This window comes from Meleagris gallopavo, chromosome 1 (genome assembly GCF_000146605.3).
Source record: "Meleagris gallopavo isolate NT-WF06-2002-E0010 breed Aviagen turkey brand Nicholas breeding stock chromosome 1, Turkey_5.1, whole genome shotgun sequence".
Classification (NCBI taxonomy): domain Eukaryota; kingdom Metazoa; phylum Chordata; class Aves; order Galliformes; family Phasianidae; genus Meleagris; species Meleagris gallopavo.
The window spans coordinates 66,095,756-66,113,871 of record NC_015011.2 but is presented as its reverse complement, the minus strand read 5'-3'; the positions used below and the strand labels follow the sequence as shown (position 1 = coordinate 66,113,871).

Here is an 18,116-nt window from a genome sequence, read left to right as displayed (position 1 = left end):
TGTTATATTGTTGTTACTGTTTTGTTTTGAATTTTGAAGAAAAGACCTGCAATTTCTACTACAGATAGCAAAATCTGACTTTCTCCATTGCATGCATTGAGTCACACTGGACATTTGCCATTTGTTCCCACTGAACACACAGATGGGATCACAGCCCCTTGGTGACAGCACAAGATGTCCTCCAGACTGAACGCCTTTGACAGCTGTGCCTCTGAACAGACGGATGTGGTGGGCTCTGCCCATTTCATAAAGGGCAGGTAAAATAAACATTTCTTGGAAATCAATGCCTTGTGCCCTAAAGGTCTTTTTCCCTGGATAGAAGGTGTGTGTTACTATGACCACACAAGGGCTGCCAGGTCTGTCACACAAGCCCAGCACCGTAAACGTGTAGGAATATCCCAAGTATACAGGCTCCTTTTTTTTCCCACAGTGTGGGAAAGTGTGCAGTGTGCAGGCTGGATGTGGCTCTGGGCAGCCTGGTCTGGTGTTGGTGACCCTGCACATTGTAGGGAGCTTGAAACTAGATGATCATTGAGGTCCTTTTCAACCCAGGCCACTCTATGATTCTATGATGAAGACCCCTGAAGAAGGTTAGATATGAGAACAAATAAGATTCGGTCATTCTCTCTCCTTTTCTTCTAAATATGGGTAAAAACAGAGAGCCTTGGGAGGGAGCAGTACAAAGGAAAAGAATAATCATAAATTCCATTTTACAGTTTTTCTCCTCTATTTATTGATAACACATTTTCTTTCTCAAAAAAAAAAAAAGCCATAGAGAAAAAAAACAAAAAACAAAAAAAGTGGATAAACAGGGAAATAGAGAGCAAGAGAGGAGGCAGAGAAGCTGGAGAGGAGACAGAAAGGAGCAAGAGAAGCCTTAGAGAACAGAAAGAGGAGTCAGAGAAGTCAGAGATGAACCATAGAATGCACAGAGGATCCATAGTGGAGTCATAGAGGAGACAGAGGTGACAGAAGCTAAAGAGAGGCTAGAGAGCCATATGAGAAGTAGAGCAGAAAGGAGCAAAAGAGACACAAGAGAAGTGCTAGAGAAGTGCCAGAGGAGCCAGGGAGGGAACAGAGCAGAGACAAAGAAGCCTGGGAAGCAAGAGAGGAGATAGAATGACAGAATGGTAGGGATTGGAAGGGACCTATGGAGAACATCAAGTCCAACCAGTCTGCTAAAGCTGGTTCTCTACAGCAGGTTGCACAGTGGAGTAAGGGCAGATCTTGAATATCTCCAGAGAAAGAGATTCCACTACCTCTCTGTGCCTCCTGTTCCTGTGCTTGGTCACTCTCACAGTAAAGATGTTTTCCTTTGTTTGTCTGGAACTTCCCGTGCTCCAGTTTCTGTCTGTTGCCTCTTGTCTAGGTCTCTCAAAGAAGCCAACACGAAACCAGAGAGGAGACAGAAAAGTTAGGGAAGCAAAAGAGAGATGACTGAGAGACAAAAGGTACCAAAATGGTGCCAGAGAGGAGATAGGAGGCAAAGGTGCCAGTGAAGCAATAGAAGCTAGAGAACCAGAGGAGCAAGAGAAGAGCCAGAAACACCAAAGAAATTATAGAGAAGCCAGAGAGGAGACAGAGAGCAGATGGAAAGCCAGATTGCATCTCACTGAGACAGGAATACTTTCAGTCAGAAGTTCTTGCTTCTGGATGAGCTACATTTCTTTATAAGTTTTGCTGCATTTAGACAAAATATGGTATGTTTGATCATTTCTGTTTTTATCAAAAGGCATTCACCTCATATTTGATCACATGCTCCTGTTTCAATTTACCTAAAAAATGAATTACGAGCTCAATAATTGTGCTGTAGTGAGAATTACAGGAAGCCAGAAGATTTTTAAATATCTTATCATGCTATGTTTCTATAGCACCTTTGTATAGAGTTTTAGTCTATAACTGGGGAGTCAATATAGCACAGAATGTGATAATATTTTGCCACACTTGGCACTGCAAAGCAAATGCATTATGTTTCTCAAAAGGTCCAGAGTTAATTCAGAAGGATGCAAACAGGTGAAACACCCGTGATACAGTGTTTCCTATCCCCTGAGTTGCAGCAGGGACCAGGGGCTTTGGATGGGTGGACTAGGGCAGATATTGCACCTTTGGGTGGTTGTTAGGACCTCTTTCAGATTGCAGCAAGAAGAGTTCTTGGAACATTGCCATCTAGGTGCTCCAAAATGATGATTCATGCATGGTTACATGGCAATATTTACTAAGCTCTCGGGAGGCAAATCCATTAGCAGAGATTAGTCAGCTGTCAAGAGCCCATTCCCTCGTATAAGAGTTCTGTTCTCTAAATAAAAGTTCTCATCTGTAACAGCAACTTCCACCCCACCACCTACTCGCTCATTTCATAATTCCGTAATCGGTGAGTTAGGACACGTTGTGTTTTCTCAGATTGCAGAGGAAAGTAACACGGGAGAAACTGACAGTGAAAAATGAAGATTTTGTCTGCAGCAACTTTTCTCACCATAACTGAGCACAGTCAAACAACTTCTGATTTATTCAGAGCCAATTCTGCCTGTGAGGAAAAGAGAGTCAGCTGGAAGCAGCTTCATCTCCACCCAAGCGCAGCAGCCACCTCAAGCGTGTGCACTGAGCTCTGCAGAGAAACTCCTTTTGGTTGTTCAGAGTGTTGCATCCCTCCAATAGGGATGCATACCACAGCCTCCAGGTAACCACTTTGTGGTTCAGGAGATGTCACATGAGGGTTTTTTTGCCTGTACATGTGAATATTTGGGGCACCGGTTACTGCATTGATGACCATTTCTCACTCTATCCAAAGAATAACTCATTATTCAAATGGAAGGCATCTGGGCATGACAGAAAGGCTGGCAGCTACTACAAAGCATGGTGAGCATAAACTGCTCGGTCAGCAGAGCAAGATTCATTCCTAGACACATGGCTATTGAGTTTGTTTGAGCAAGACTCACCCCTAGACACATGGCTATCTCTGTGCAGAGAGAGCTGTGGTTTTCAAGATGTCCAGCTGTAAGAGCTGTAACAAAAAGCATTGCTTCTTCAGTCTTCCGGATCCAAAGCATTGTTCAGGCCTTCCCAGCTGAATCAATTGGTTTAGGAAATATTGCAGCTGCTGCCTGCAACTTTTTTTCTCTTGCATGCTTTGAAATAGATCTACCCTCCGCAGGACAGATGAGGCATACTGCAGACCCCACTCATGCAAAAGGTGTTGCCTTTGGAAGCCACCCGCAGATCTGTGAGAGCCCCACACCTGCAGATATAAGTTAACTACTTATTGCTGCTTTTATCTCCTCTGAAAAACTGCAGCAAGTCAAAGCAGCAGGTGTCTGGCCCGTGATACTGCAAAGACACGGATGCTGACCCTGCCTTTGCCTTCAGTTTGTTTGCTGCATGCCTCACCTGGTTTTCCCTTTGCTGCCACTATACCACAAATCCTGCCAGGTCAGGTTACTGCTCTGTTATCTGGCTCTTCTAAGCCATATGTTGAAGGCCCCCCTGAGGAGGCCCTCGTGTAACGTTTCAGCTCCTGGAGACCGAGTGGTCTTTCATTGGGACAGGAACAGCAATGGGAGCAACAGCAGCTGAAAAGCGTTACGAGTTGGCTCTGTGCTACAAGGTACTTTCCCATGAGAGGTCTTCAGCTGAACAGAGCAGCGGCGGTGAGTACAGAGGCTTTTAAAAAGTCTACACGCCGCCCCAGATCCAGCTGTGGGCTGTAACAAATAGACTGGAGTGCTTCTAACAGATGCTGCTTAAAGCCTTGCCGCATTTTACACCTTTCAGCTTCCTCACAAGATGAAGTAGACTGATCTAAAGTGCATATATGTGTGGTTTGGTTTTCTTTTTTCTCCCTTTTCCCTTACAGATCGAAAGTGCAGTGTAGTAGCAGCATCTATCTGCTAGCAGGGTGCACACGGGCAGCCCCACACAGCAGCTGCTGGAGGATGGACACCCACAGGAGCCCTGTGGGCACTGACAGCAGGTGTCCTGCCGCAAGGTCCTGCTCGCTCCCAGCAACACAAGTTTCACCTGCACTCCCCTTTCTCTTTGTGCTGGCATGTGTTGGAGTAAATATGTCCGCTACAGTTGTCAAGGAGTCAGATAACACGTGTGAAGAAACAAAGGTCCTGAAAGGAATCCCAGATGCAACAGTTCTTGTGGGAAAGATATTCTGTTATCCAGTGCCAGTATTTGCCTTTCAAGGAACAATAACTCAGTACAAGGTAATGCCGTTAAATGCACTTCTTGGTATAATCCTTCAGCAAAGGAGTATTCGCTTTATTTTTAAAAATCACTTCTGTTTTTCCTATTTAGAGCATGCTATCTGTAAAACTACAGGGGCTGCTCCAAAAGCAGTGCCTCTTATTTTATGATGTTGGCCCACAATATCTAAGGCAGATGATGGTGATATGGCAGTAGAGGTCGAACATTTCCACCAATATTCTGTTACAGTTTGTTGTCATGTGACAGATGGCAGCAGAGAGGCAATCTGACAACATGGTGTCTGACATGGAAGTATGGATGAAGAAAGGTGTGTCACTGAATTCCTTCATGTGGAAAAAAAATGGCACGCATTGACATCCATCCATGTTTGGTGATTTATGGAGACCGAACAGTGATGTGAGCACCATGAGGTGGTGCATTATAGCAGTGACAACAGCGATGTGAAAGATAAGCCATGTTCCCAATGGACAGATTTATGAGTGAGGCATGCAGGCTCTTGTTCATCACTGGTGAAAGCGCCTCGCTGATGGTGGTAACTATGCTGAAAAATAGCGTTAGTAGCTGAGAATTTGCTCTGTCAAATAACATTATTGTGTTTTTCATCACTACTGTAGTTTCCATGAACATAAATAGGAAGCATTATTTTCAGAGCAATCTACGCAGAATAGGAACACCGACTTTCTGCCTTTAATTCTGTTCATCTTCTGTCCTCTTGTGGAGCAGGTCACTTTAGCCAGTGGTGCAAATTTGCCAAGCTGGTTGGACTTCAATCCCAACACGAACATGCTGCAGGGACTGCCAATGACCGGGGAGAGTGGAGAGTACCTGCTAAGCATTACTGCCTCTGGAAGAAAGTGTGCCCAGGCAGCTGCTGTAAAGCTCACCATCCATGTTCAGGACAGCATTTTATTCCTGGACACAGAGAACAGCTTGAACCACATACCAAACAGCCACCAGTGAGTATTGTCCGCTGCTGAGGGCCTTTTAACCAAACTTGAATTAAAAAAATGGAAATGGAAAGAAAAAAATGCAAGGCTGCTAGCAGTGGGGTGCTGATGCTCCAGGTGGCTGCTGACAAGGCAGCATCCAGCCTCCCTGCCCCAGCTGGGAACTGGAGCTCTTCCTTTGTGGAGGAGAGACAAGGCCATCAATTGCCTATGCATTACACTGCCCACTTCCACTGATGATACTTTCTTTCTTAGTAATAAGTAATTCCAGTCTAATAGACATCAAATGTAAATCTTTTAACTGAATTACTTAAAAGTCAGCATCATGATGGTAGCATTTGGTAAATCCGAATCGTGCTGCTGTGCTCTAGATCAGCAATGGGGTCAAACGTAGCTCTTGCTGAAGATAAAGGAGTGTAGAACATTCACATATTCAGTAGGAGGAAGTTTTGAATGAAGAGGTGAGATTGAGTGATGTATGTGCACAGGAAAATGGATTGAATTCAAACAAGTATCTTCACAAAAGAAGGGGGGAAGGGAAGATTAACAACTTAATCAATGCAATTTTGGTCTTTAATGCCAATCCTCATAGGTGTGGGAAGGAAGTTCCCATCACTTCTGCTGAAATCATTCTCTCCACTGGAGCCAAAACCCTGGAAGCACGGGAACGCCTCTACATCGTGTACACAATCGCTGAATACCTCCATCTGGATTCCTCCCTAGTAACCCTGTTGCAATACACAGACGTGGTGCACAGAAACTTGCAGAACCTGACTGTGCTGGCCAGAGCCACTTCGCACATTGATTTCACAGTGAACCGTTACGTAGGACTCAACTGGCCTGTCAAGTGTGGAGAGCTTGCTGTGCTCCACGAATTCGTTCAAGTCCTACAACACAACATTGATTCACAGCATCTCTCACAACTCCTAGGATATGAAATTTCAGGCTGGAGAATACTTAGGAGAGGGAGTTACAAAAAAAAGCCTCCAAGACAACAACGCAGGCAATTAATGATCACACCAACACCTACATTGAAGGTAACTAGAATTACCCAGAGACCAGCTGCACTTGCTCCCCGTCCTTTGTTCTCCGCTGTGCCAAGTCGTTTGCTCTTACAACTTGCTGTATCACCTACCCAAAGTTTATATAAAGATAGTATAACAACAAGTTACCAGTTGCAGAATAATATCCATCCTGTAAGTCAAGAAAGTTTAGTCACCTTAAAAATGGACTCAGCATTGGACATGCCAACTAATAACCCAAGAGTAGTTGTTATGTTTGGAGATACTAGTTCTTCAGATCTTTCACCTTCTCTGGTTCCTAAATCAATGCTTCTCTTCACTGAGCAGAAAGCGCTGCCCACCAGAGCTCCTGGCATGTCCTTGCTGCTACAGCAACCTGAGCCTCACATGTCTCAGACAGACTTATATTTCCATTTTAGTAAAACAGAAGTATATGGATCCCATCTCCTAAAGGACATCACCTCAAATACAGACCTGCTTCCCAGATCCACGTACCCTCTGATGATAAATACTCTTCATGAGCAGCCCCATACCTTGACAGAGGCACTTTCTTCAAAGACAGAACGTCATGTATTTTTGCCACAAGAAATATCAACATCAGAAATGCCAGATTACAGTGATAAGGCAAAAAGCCACTTTCCAAAATCTGAAATGCTTTCTTGTGCATCTCTGTCTCTAGAGAGGCTTCAGTCTCTATCCCCAAACACTTTGCTAATAGCCACAGCTTCATCTGATTTCACATTTCCCATCAATTATATATTTCCACCTTCACCAGCAAATAGTAGCCCAAGCCAGGAGTTAGCTCATGGCCATGAACTATTATCCAAGTCTTCTGCAACTATGTCATCATCCTATAGGCTTCTATTTATTGAAGGGAAAAGCACAGTTTCTTCCGTGATCCAATCAGAAGCACAGATCCTCTATCCCAAACTGAATTTCCATACTGAAATCTCAGCCTGCTTTTCTAGCTCTTCTTACAGCCCTTTCCCTGGTGAAGCTAAAACATCTTATGAATCAAGTCTGCTCATTCTATCCCATCCTGATAGCACTCCAGTTCTTACTCTTACACCACCAATTGCACATTCTACTTATGGTGGCAGCATGCTCAAAACACAGATGCAGTCTCCAAGTATTTTATCCACAAAGTTGTTGCACTCAGGCAGAGATCTGGGAACACGAATGATTTTGCCAAACATCACTGCGCCCACCCTGGAGTCGCACAAAATCTCAGATGTTGTAGCTGATGCCATAGAAGTACCCCTGGTGAATTTATTTACTACCACGTCTCATCCGTTCAACAGTGTGCCAGGTATGCTTTAAGATTTAACTTTCTTTTCATTTTATTTCCTGCTGGGAGAGTCCTAACAAAATAGATAAACATAATTTACTCTGCATCAGCACAACCATGCTGCGCTTTGGATACGTCAGCAACAGACTTCCTTGTAAGAGAAAGTAATTTTATCTCTCAACTTCGTACATTTCCCCTAATGACAACCAGAACCAGCTCTGGCTGTCCTATCTCAGGAAAGATATGGATCCATTGAAAAAGATCCAAAGGAACACAATGATGGTCTGAAGACTAGAAAACATGACATAAATGGAAAGAATTAATCTAGAAGACTGAGGAAAGATGCAAGTTTATGTAACAGCTTGCTGAAAAGATGAAAGAACTGTTCTCCACATCCCGTGGGAACAAAAGCAGCGCTAATGACTCTATCTTACACTTCAGTTGATGTAAGTTAAACACTAGATAAAATTTCTCAGAGCAAGGATGATAAGACATAAGATTACTTGGGGAACACTGTGGAACAGTGTATTAAGAACGCAGCAACAAATATTTATCAGAAATGACACAAATGTAGCTGAACATCCCACAGTGTAAAAAATTTGACTATACATCCTTTAGAGTCCTCCTCCAAATGCATGAATCAGTCAGGCTTAAGTATAAGCTAGACTTCAAGAGATAGCACGTTCATAGGACCAGTTGGGTAAGTCTGCAAGGACTGTCTGAATCTGCTGCCATTATCCCTTTAAAAAGGTATGTGATAGAACTTAAATATCAAGTAAGTTCATGCATTCAGAGCCAAACTCTTCCTTCATTCTCAAGCAAAGTCACTGCCCCTATTTTTGTAGAATTGACCCAGTAAGTGTCTTTCTGAAGTATTTGCTTTCTAAAGCTCTTCTAGACCTATTTTATGCCTATACCCAGAGTGCAAAACTGCAGCTTGAAATGTTTAGGTTTGTAATCAGGTGCCTAAGCAACCAGCTGTGAAAACCCAGATAGGTAACACAGCACTAACATGATACTGCTATTAACACTTGCAAACACAGACCATCTAGAGATTTTCAAAACTCTCTGCTCCTGGTGAGAGAAACTGCCTGAGGAAAGTCTCCATTGATTTTCCAAAGGAGAGGTTGAACATTATCCAGCCAGGAAATATAATCCTGTTATTCCCCAAAATGCTACATTTTCCAACGCCATTTTCACCCAATGTCTAAAATCTTGAATTGTGATTTACAAGTTATTGACATAAGTGCCTAATGTATCAGATGTGTAAGGTATTGCAAGTATTTTACAACGTTATTACAGTACTTTTCATTATGGTGTTTCGTACTGTAATAGCTGAGAAATTGAGACAAAATACACAATATGCCAAAGCCCACTGAAGGACAGAGCAGTTCTGCTGTGGTATTCCCACTGAAGAAAGGTGCTGATGTATTCAATACCTATACAGCAAATCAGTTCCAGAGACAAGATCAGAATCCAGCTCACTTTACAGCCATACATGAGATAAGATTCTAGCAGCAGAAACTCAGATCCACACTGCTTTCTCCTCCAGCTTCCTTCCCATGGCTCTAACTTCACTGGCAGATGCAGGCAAAGAATTTTTAAATAGACGCCATAAAAGTTTTTTTTTTTTTTAATATTCCCAACTGTATATCAAATTATTACAATAAGATATTTTACATACATTTAAGCAATCTTCTGCCTAACACTGTAATAAACAGTACCTTGTTTTCACAGAGCTGATTCTGACACTACCACCATCACACCAGGATGCAAGCACCTTGCAATTTCCTACCGATGAAACGCTACAGTCTACAGAAAGTACAGGAACTCTCCCTCTATCTTCTATTTCACAGGAGCTTGAGAATAAAACCCCAGGTAAAAAAAATGCTTTTCTACTTATTGATGTCATCCTCCTCCTTAGTGATCCTGCAAAGTATTGCTGGCCTCCTATACGAAAACTCATGTAGTATGGGGTCATATCACCATAACACTCAAAGCACCCTGACCTAAACTTTGTGCCCTTTGAATTAATCTCTCCTCTTTTTTTAATTAGGAAAGTAGTATCTGAGGAGATGATTAGCTTAGAGTGGTATTTTACTAGATCCTGCAAAGTGTTCCCTGTCCTGGTGTTGAAAACACACATAAACGAGATAAATGAGAACTAGCAGGAAGAAATGAACATCTCTGTCACAGACTGTGGGAATTCTCTGAGTTCTCATCTTCGCCCTTTTTCTTTGAGCCTGCCAGCAAGCTTAACCCAATAGTCAGACATTTCCTTTTCAAATTCATCACCACATTTTATCTTCCTCACAGCTCACTTTGGTGTATTCATTCATAAGAGCTCTACGAACTGAGCAGATGTATTGCTGCCAAGGCAAATGCTGCCTCAGGCAGTGTATCTCCCATCTCCAGAAGTGGGGTGATGGTGCTGGCACCCAGTGTTTGCCTGATTAACCTGAAACTATTCTTAATGATAAGCATGGCTCAATAGTGCAAAGAGAATGCAAACATTCCTGTAAGATTCCCAGACAAGAAATCCATGTTTGGTGTTGTTGATAGAAAACGAAACAGTAACATGTTAAGATTTACCTCATAAACGAAATCATTTTCTGAATCTAACGGAGCACTCACCACCAGAGCTATTCCAATTCCTTACAGAGCTAATAATTTTTTCTTCAAGATTTGCTTCTGTTTCCAAAGAGAACACCTTACTCAGAAACCATATATTTTTCTGCAGTGGGGATCTCAGCTTGTGCAAGCACACTGCCAGGGGCTCCTGTAAATTTAATTTGGGAATGAATGTAAATCATCTGAAGAGAACCCTGCTAATGAGATACCTGTGCCAGAGACTTCAATAATTAAGGTATCAGAGTACTATACAGTTTCTTGCTGTGTAGCTTCAGACTGTAGCCCCACTGATTTCAATACACTATCCAATTGTACAAGTAAGGACCTTTAAGGTTACATAAACTTTCCATAGCACAGGATGAAGAAAAAAAAAATTTAAATAATTTTGCAGTAATAGGAAGGAACACTGCACTTACTCCTTGATACTTATAACGTCAGAAATGGGACATACTTGATAGCCAACATGAAGAGTATATCCATAATCTGAGAAGCATGCTGTGGTATTTCTATGAATTAGATTAGGATGTACTTTTGGGGAAAAGACCTTACTAATATATTATACTAGATAGAAGTGTCTTCGTATTTGTTTCAATAAACACATCACTGCTATATATGCTTCAATGTAACAGAAGAATTGTAAAGTCACATGTAAAATTTACACCCAAAAGCACATGGAATTGTCATCAAGACATGATCAAGGGCAATGCTTTCCAGTATCATTATAAGCTTATCATTATAAGCTCATCAGATAACTGTTTTTTCTTCGTAACCCTTTTCCTTTCCTCATCCCTCTCTAAAGGGCAAACAAATACTTCTCCGAAGGTCGTTCATTCAATCCAATTCCTAACAGCAACTATTGGATGCCTGTTCTCTTTTCCTGTATCTGCCAACACATTTTATGATGAGGAAGATGGCAATTCAACTCAGTTATCTTTACAATTAATTCCAGCTGATGACTCTCCAGGGGGATCAGAAAGCTGGCTTCAATTTAACGTGTCTCAGCAGACCATGCATGGCTATCCCCTTGATATTGATTTCCAGTATTCGCCTCAAGAGTTCGTTCTGTCTGCCACAGATTCTGGGGGACTGACTGTCTGGCAATCCTTTACCATTGAGCTTCTGAAGCCCACAGATGTCCCATGCCACCTTTACACCATCAGAACCAAAAACAGCTATTACTCCTTCTTGAGAGAGAGGAAAAGGATTAGTTTATTTCTAGAGAAGCTCTCCTTGTATTTGAACTCCACCAATCCCAAAGACATCGTGGTGACCGCTCTCAAACCTGGATCCACACTAATCTCATGGTACAACAGTTCGCTGTGTACAGGTGCCAACAGACCTTTCAGCTGGTGTGCAAAAGAGGAAATCCAGGAAGCACTAAACAAACTACGAGTGCCAGATGGATACGTTAGCCCACATTTCATCCAAGCAATGTTACCAGAATACAAGGTTGATGTCATCTTCAATATTTCATACAATGATAAGTGCTTTCCCACTACAAAGCCATTTGGTGGATCTTTCAACAGTACCGTGCCTACGCTTCAAGGCTGGCATGACTCCAATATCATAAAGCCCCCATCAGCCTTACTAAGCAGTCTTTGTGTCACTGTTGGGCTGGTTCTGCTCGCATTACTTTACTGTTCTTGCAAGCATTACAACAAGATTCCTGAATCCAAGTTCATGACATTTCAGAGCAACTCCCAGCTTAGCCATGCTGATGTGGCAATGCATGTCCTGCAGCCTCGTGAAGTACCTGTACATGAGTGTGGGGGATCACCACCACATTCCTTATGGCTTCCACCTTTGTTATCACTTACCTCCCCAGAGCAGTATTCCAGGTCAGTAAGGTTGCCTCATATCATACCATCTTCCCAGCCACCAAAATATCAACTCCCACCCCATTATCAAGAGGGTACAACTACCCAAAACGACCGGGGCTGTATCTGTAGATTTAAGATGACATCTTCTAAATGATAGCAAGAGCAAATATACAAATAGACAATTTGTATGTTAGGAAGTACTGTCCTTATTGTGCAGGAAAAATAAGAAAAGGCTAAGTATTTAATCTTTCAGTTTCAGATAGGACATAAGTTACATAAGCCTAACGAAGAGGCATAAGCAGAATCAGAATATCCTGAAACTAAGTATCAGAACAAAATGCCAAATACATAAGGTAAAGTTATCTATAGATAAGGTGGACAACTAAGCTATCTGTACCAGTCAGTCAAAAAATGTATACCATACTGATGCTAGTAGGACTGAGCCAAAGTTGAGTAAAACCAATTTAATTATGACTCCATACATTTTGTGAAGAAAGTATAACTGTCAGGAGAACCATAACAAAAGCCAGTGTTTCCACTGAAACTTGAAGGCCCTACAAGCCCTGAGTCTCTATGTTATCCTATAATTATATCCATATTTTTAAAAAAAATAAGAACTGCCTAACATGAAATGCTTCTCTTCCCATGCCATTGTGTAATGTACTTCCATAATTAAATTTTCAAGTTACCAGAATTATCACAAGACTCTACTGGAGAGAGTGGATAGCCAGAGATCATCAGACCATTGACATTACAACTGCAATAATGAAACAGGTTTAACTTTGCTCCTTCAGGCAATCATAAAATGATATATATGTAGGTTTCAGTCTCATTCACTCTCAGAAACATAAATTCTTTTCTTGCTGTAGATTCGTGGTAACATTTGTACATCTCACGCACTGGGAGAGCTCCTCCTAATCAAAGAGCAATAAAACAGCTTGGGTTGGAAGGGACCTCAAGGATCACTTAGTTTCAAGCGCCCTGCCACAGGCAGGGCTGGCAACTGCTAGAGCAAGTACTAGATCAGATTGCCCAGAGCCCCATCAAATCTGGCCTTCAATACAACCAGGGTTTTGGCATCCACAACCTCTCTGTGCAATCTGTTCCTGTAACCATAATCTTACCAGGGACAGAAATGAGACTGACTGGCCTGTAGTTCCCTGAATCTTATTTTCCCTTCTTCAAAATTGGGGTTATGTTTCCCCTTTTCCAATCAGAGGGAACTTCACCAGACTGCCATGACCTTTCAAATACGATGGATAGCAATTCAGCAACTTCATCCGCCAGTTCCCTCAGAACCTAGGAATGGATCATAGAATGGCCTGGGTGGAAAAAAAGACCACAATGATCATCTAGTTTCAGCCCCCCTGCTATGTGCAGTGTTGCCAACCAGCAGACCAGGCTGCCCAGAGCCACATCCAGCCTGGCCTTGAATGCCTCCAGGGATGAGGCATCCACAACCTCCTTGGGCAGCCTATTTCAATGCTTCACCACCCTCTGTGTGAAAAATTTCCTCCATGGGATCTCATAGGATACCATAAACCTATGCACCTTCAGGCTGCCCATGAGCTTCATATAATTCACCAGCCCCTCCTCCTTGGCAAGGACAACATCCTGCATAGCACCTTTTCTGGTGGCTTCCTGTACTACTTGGAAGAGGAAATTATCATCAACACATTCCAGAAAACTCTTTGATTTCTGTTGCACTGCTGCGTTGTCTTTCCAGCAGATATTGGGGTAGTTGAAGTCCCCCACAAGAATCGTGTTTTGTGAATATGATTATGCTCCTATCTGTTCATAGAAGGCTTTGTCCATTTTGTTTTCCCAATTAGGCAACCTCTAGCAGACATCCACTGTCTCCTTCGCCTGCCCTCCCTTTAGTCCTAACCTATAAGCTCTCTGTCAGCTCCTTGTCTACCCCCAAAGTGGAGCTCCACAGACTCCAGGTGGTCATTACTGTAAAAGGAAACATGCCCCCCCCTTCCCTCCTGCCCACCTCTCCTAGAGATATACCCATCTATTCCTACATTCCAGTCCTGAGAATCATCCCAACACATCTCATTGATGCCAATGACATCATAGCCCCGTAGGCATGCTCATGCCTGCAAGTCCTCCTGCTTGTTCCCCGTGCTCCCATTGATGTACAGGCACTTGAGTTGGGCTCCCATTGAGGCTGATCTACTCATTTTGACACTCAAAGGCAAAGTCAACAAGAGGGTAAAGATTTTAAAGGGCACATTTATGCTGACCTCTTGATTTACCTTTATTTTTTCACACAGGTCCCACATTCCTCAGTGTATTTGCACTGCATCTGGGCTTCACCCTGTGACACAAGTTACATAGTTCCCCTTACTGGAAAAGCAAACTATAAGTCAGCCTTGAGCCAGTTTACTAAAAAGTTCTCCTGTATCTACTGAAGACCCTTAAGTGCATACCCATTTGCCTTGCACTCTCCCAGGGGCTGCACACAAGGAAACAAAGCTTCTCAGAACAGTTACCTTATGTGTTCCTACAGCATCACAGTGTGATCTCACTGCCACATTGTATAGTGGCAACCTAGTGATGAACTCCAACTGAAAAGTATGAATAAAAGCCATGCTGAACACAGGGCAATCCAACAGCCACCAACACTGCTCTGACGCAGCAAACAACCACTAAGAAGCAGATAGCTAGCCAATGGATAGTCTGTGCAGCCTAAAGAGCATGAACGTAAGTGTATACTCCTACTGTTAGGAAAGTGAGTAGAGCCAGACCCAGTGAAGCAGCAGGCAGGGAGATGAACAGTGACTATTAAACCATAAGCATGAAAATGTTGCTGACCTATTAAGATCTTTGTTCTTTGGAGGAACAGTGGTTGCTTTACAAATTTAATAGTAGTGAAAGGATTTACTTCTTGCATAAGCTAGGAGCATTTGTCTCTGCAGCTTTGATTAACTTTCTGAATAAATGCAAAGTCTTCCAGCTGACAACTTCAAATTGGCAGAAGATGATCAACTATAAGTCAAACCAATATAATTTCCTACCACCACAAGACGAGACATAACGTTGGTAAGTTAAATAAGCTACCTTGAGGTGCAGCATATTTAGAACTGCTGATCAAGCCACACCAAGCCAGGCTATAAGGACAGAACCAACACACATCCTGAAATGAGACTCTGCCATTGATTTTTTGAGACAGACTTTAGATGACCTTGATGAACTTATGATCTTTCCGCATTATTTTTGTCCTATTATTGAATTTTTAAACAAAAACTGGAGTTTAGTGAATGTATAGATGTGTTTAAGGTAATGACTGTGTGATGGTGTGTATTAGTACCATGGTGAAAATGCTTAGTAATTTGAAAGACCCCAAGCCTACATCTAAGCGAGTTCATCACTTTTAACTCACAAACAAGAAACACCTTTAATTTCTACTGCAAACTAAGCAGTCTCTCCTCTCTGTGGAGGAGAAACCAGGATTGTTTTTTTGTTTCTTTTGATCATCCACATTTCAAAAACCTGGGCAGAAAGGCCAGTTTACATCAAATCAGTAAGAAGTATTTCACATAAGCTACATATGACTTCAAAATAGAAATCTGCAGGACTACACATCTAAGTTTATTACTTGGATAGCGACATCTTATTTTTCAAGATAAGAAAAGAAGGTCTCAGATTTTAGGGGTATTAAAAAAAAATCATATATTGCTTCTGTGAAAGCTACATAAACCTTTAAATGTTATCAAAATAGTATCAGGCAAATACTCTTTTCTCACTGCAAAAAATGGTCCTACAATCATTTAACAAATCACACTGTCAAATTGTGGCTACCAATGTAAATATACCAGCATGATATTTGTATTCTGAATTAGTCACCATGAACTATGGCATTTCAAGTTTCAGCTGAAGAAATAAAACTAACTCTATATGTTTATAAGACCTCTTTCTGAGCTTTTCTATATTGACAAACTAATGTATCAAAGCTGCGGGACCTTCAGTTGCTTATTCAGGCTAAAATAAAGCCATGGGAGTAGACCAGAGGAAAACTGATAGAACCACTAAGCTCAAGTGGAAGCATAGAAAGATTAGAAACTAGTTTCTGCATATGGTTTTATATTTGTATCTCCATAGCTTCATGCCCCGCTCTTCTATAGATGGCATGTTGAAGGGATCAGCTACTTGGAGAAATTAGCAGAGATGCTACTTAGAGAAAAAAAGAAACAAAAAAGAGGACTGATCATCACATTTGTCATTTCTTAGCCATATTCAGATATTCAGAATAAGCTTCCTCTTTATAAGTATTAGGGCTTAAAGTGGCCTAAAGCCACAGGTAGTTTGGAGGGTATTTCCATCAGAAAAACATTTAATGGTTAGCAAAAAATTTATTTCGATTTTGTTTAAAAACATTCAATTCCAGCATAACAACCTGAAAGATCTTGCTTTCTAAAGTTCATTCCTAACAAATTTTAAAAAGTTCTTAAGCCAACATTTAGTCTTTAAAACCACTCACGCCCCCCACCCCTCCACTGCATGAAAACCAAGACTGACACATTCTCAGCTCAGCAACAAGGTGTTCAGTGTGCGGTCTTTTCAATAATTCTGGATGCCTGAGAAGTTTTCTATAAATAAAAGTATTAATGAACTGAAATTAACAGTATCAGTTATTTATCAATTGAAACTGAAGCTCTTCAATACAGTCAGTCACCACTGTATTAAATACTTATGGAAAAGGACTTTAAATTCAGATTAACATCTTTGACAATTTCATTTAGTCCTTGGCAGCAGAGGTTTTCTTCATTCTAAGAAGTCGACTGTACAGTACTTCAGGACAGGCTATTTGCCACCACTCAGTGTGATATGTGGATTTTACAGTTCATAGAAAAATAGAAATACAAAAGAGTAAAAACAAAACAGAACTAAACAATTGTACTAAATGGTACCAATTTCAACTCCAACATCACGGTGTTCTACTTTTGTTTTTTCCCCCCCTCTGTGCAATTTGGCCAAATTCTGTTCAAATAAAATCACTGTCGTCCAGTTTTTCCATTCTCTGTCGTTTCCATTCTGAAATGGCAGAAGACAATTGGTAAGGATCATCATTGTTAACACAATCAGACTAAGAAGAAATGAAATAAAAATTGTAATTTTTGTTTTATAAACTTGGCATACTTTAATCCTCAAAAAATGTAAGCAGTCCTTTTAATGCAAATAAACTATTAAATCTATTTCAAACTATTGCATTTGACTATTGCTTGAGTAGTAGTGATGCATTTATTGATACAAACCCATTTTCTTCTTTCAGATGTTGGTACAGCTCAGCTTTATTGTTGACAGAGTTCAAACGACCAATAAATTCTTGGTGTTTCCTAGAATTGGCAGTATTAATCCTGTTGCTCCATAAAGACAGCAAGGACATCGGCCCTAAAATTGCATGCAAAAATAGGTAAAAATCTGTAATTGAATGACATAAAGTGTTTTAATTCTGTATTCCTAAAACATGAAGTTTCTGAAGATGAAAAAATGTCCTTTCAACAACTAGACAGATTGGCATGTCTACATTCATTAGTCAGCAAGAGACAGCTGTTTCTGATATCCACTCTTAAATAATGTTTCTGTCAGAGTACCTCAGCTAGCACCAGAAGAAATCTGTCCTTGTCCCTTGTCAATCCAATTGCCTATCTTTTAGGTTGACACGGTATCTTGGAGTCTTTCTTTTGACATTGACTTGGTAAATACATGTGTTAGCCTTAACAACGGCTTCTCAGCATTAATTAAAAGTTCTCTTCACTAATTCAGCTTTTACTCCAGGATCTGCCTCATTACTTTAGGGAAAGAAACCGATATACAAATTTTCAAGTGAAAAAATCTGTCACAATCCTTCTGTTTTACCTTTTGCCTTTTCCACTACAGGCATTTCATCCATTGTTATAAGAGGCTTTTTGTTGGGGGGCTCAGGAGAATCAGGGGAATCTTTTATAACTTCTGCTTCTGCTAGTTCTTCTTTTTCACGATCCAAGAGACTTTTTAACCTTTTTGAGAGAGAAGGAGAAGACTGAAGACACACTACAGCAGCATCTATTATTTCCTGACATTTCTTCAAGTGACCCACAACCCACATCACGAGGTTTCTTCTGATCGCTTGTCAAAGTGGGAAACTTGGGAAAACTAGTAAAATAATCCTCTGGAAGACTTAAGGGAAAGACCTTAAAATATATTTTCACTT

General features: G+C 41.3%; 2 protein-coding genes and 1 long non-coding RNA gene across 3 annotated transcripts in view; 2 read left to right on the top strand and 1 right to left on the bottom strand.

The window, feature by feature from the left end:
• The first annotated feature begins 859 nt into the window (after window positions 1–859).
• On the top strand, window positions 860–4,378 carry LOC109368359. The gene is made up of 3 exons (XR_004160668.1): window positions 860–1,130; window positions 1,370–1,700; window positions 2,401–4,378. It is a non-coding gene; the product is annotated as an uncharacterized LOC109368359 (long non-coding RNA).
• A 139-nt stretch (window positions 4,379–4,517) lies between these two features.
• On the top strand, window positions 4,518–9,296 carry LOC116216179. The gene is made up of 2 exons (XM_031555244.1): window positions 4,518–5,165; window positions 5,749–9,296. The coding sequence occupies exons 1-2, from the start codon at window positions 4,993–4,995 to the stop codon at window positions 7,496–7,498; spliced, it is 1,923 nt and encodes a 640-aa protein (XP_031411104.1). The 5' UTR covers window positions 4,518–4,992; the 3' UTR covers window positions 7,499–9,296.
• Window positions 9,297–16,876: 7,580 nt separating this feature from the next.
• The window catches only part of INTS13 (integrator complex subunit 13), a 17,976-nt gene continuing 16,736 nt past the window's right edge, over window positions 16,877–18,116 (bottom strand). The window contains exons 14-16 of the mRNA XM_010715632.2: window positions 17,783–17,922; window positions 17,179–17,314; window positions 16,877–16,957 (exon numbers count right to left, since the gene is read on the bottom strand). Coding sequence (XP_010713934.1) covers window positions 16,918–16,957; window positions 17,179–17,314; window positions 17,783–17,922 — 316 coding nt within the window. The 3' untranslated portion in view covers window positions 16,877–16,917. The remainder of the gene's footprint in view (window positions 16,958–17,178; window positions 17,315–17,782; window positions 17,923–18,116) is intronic.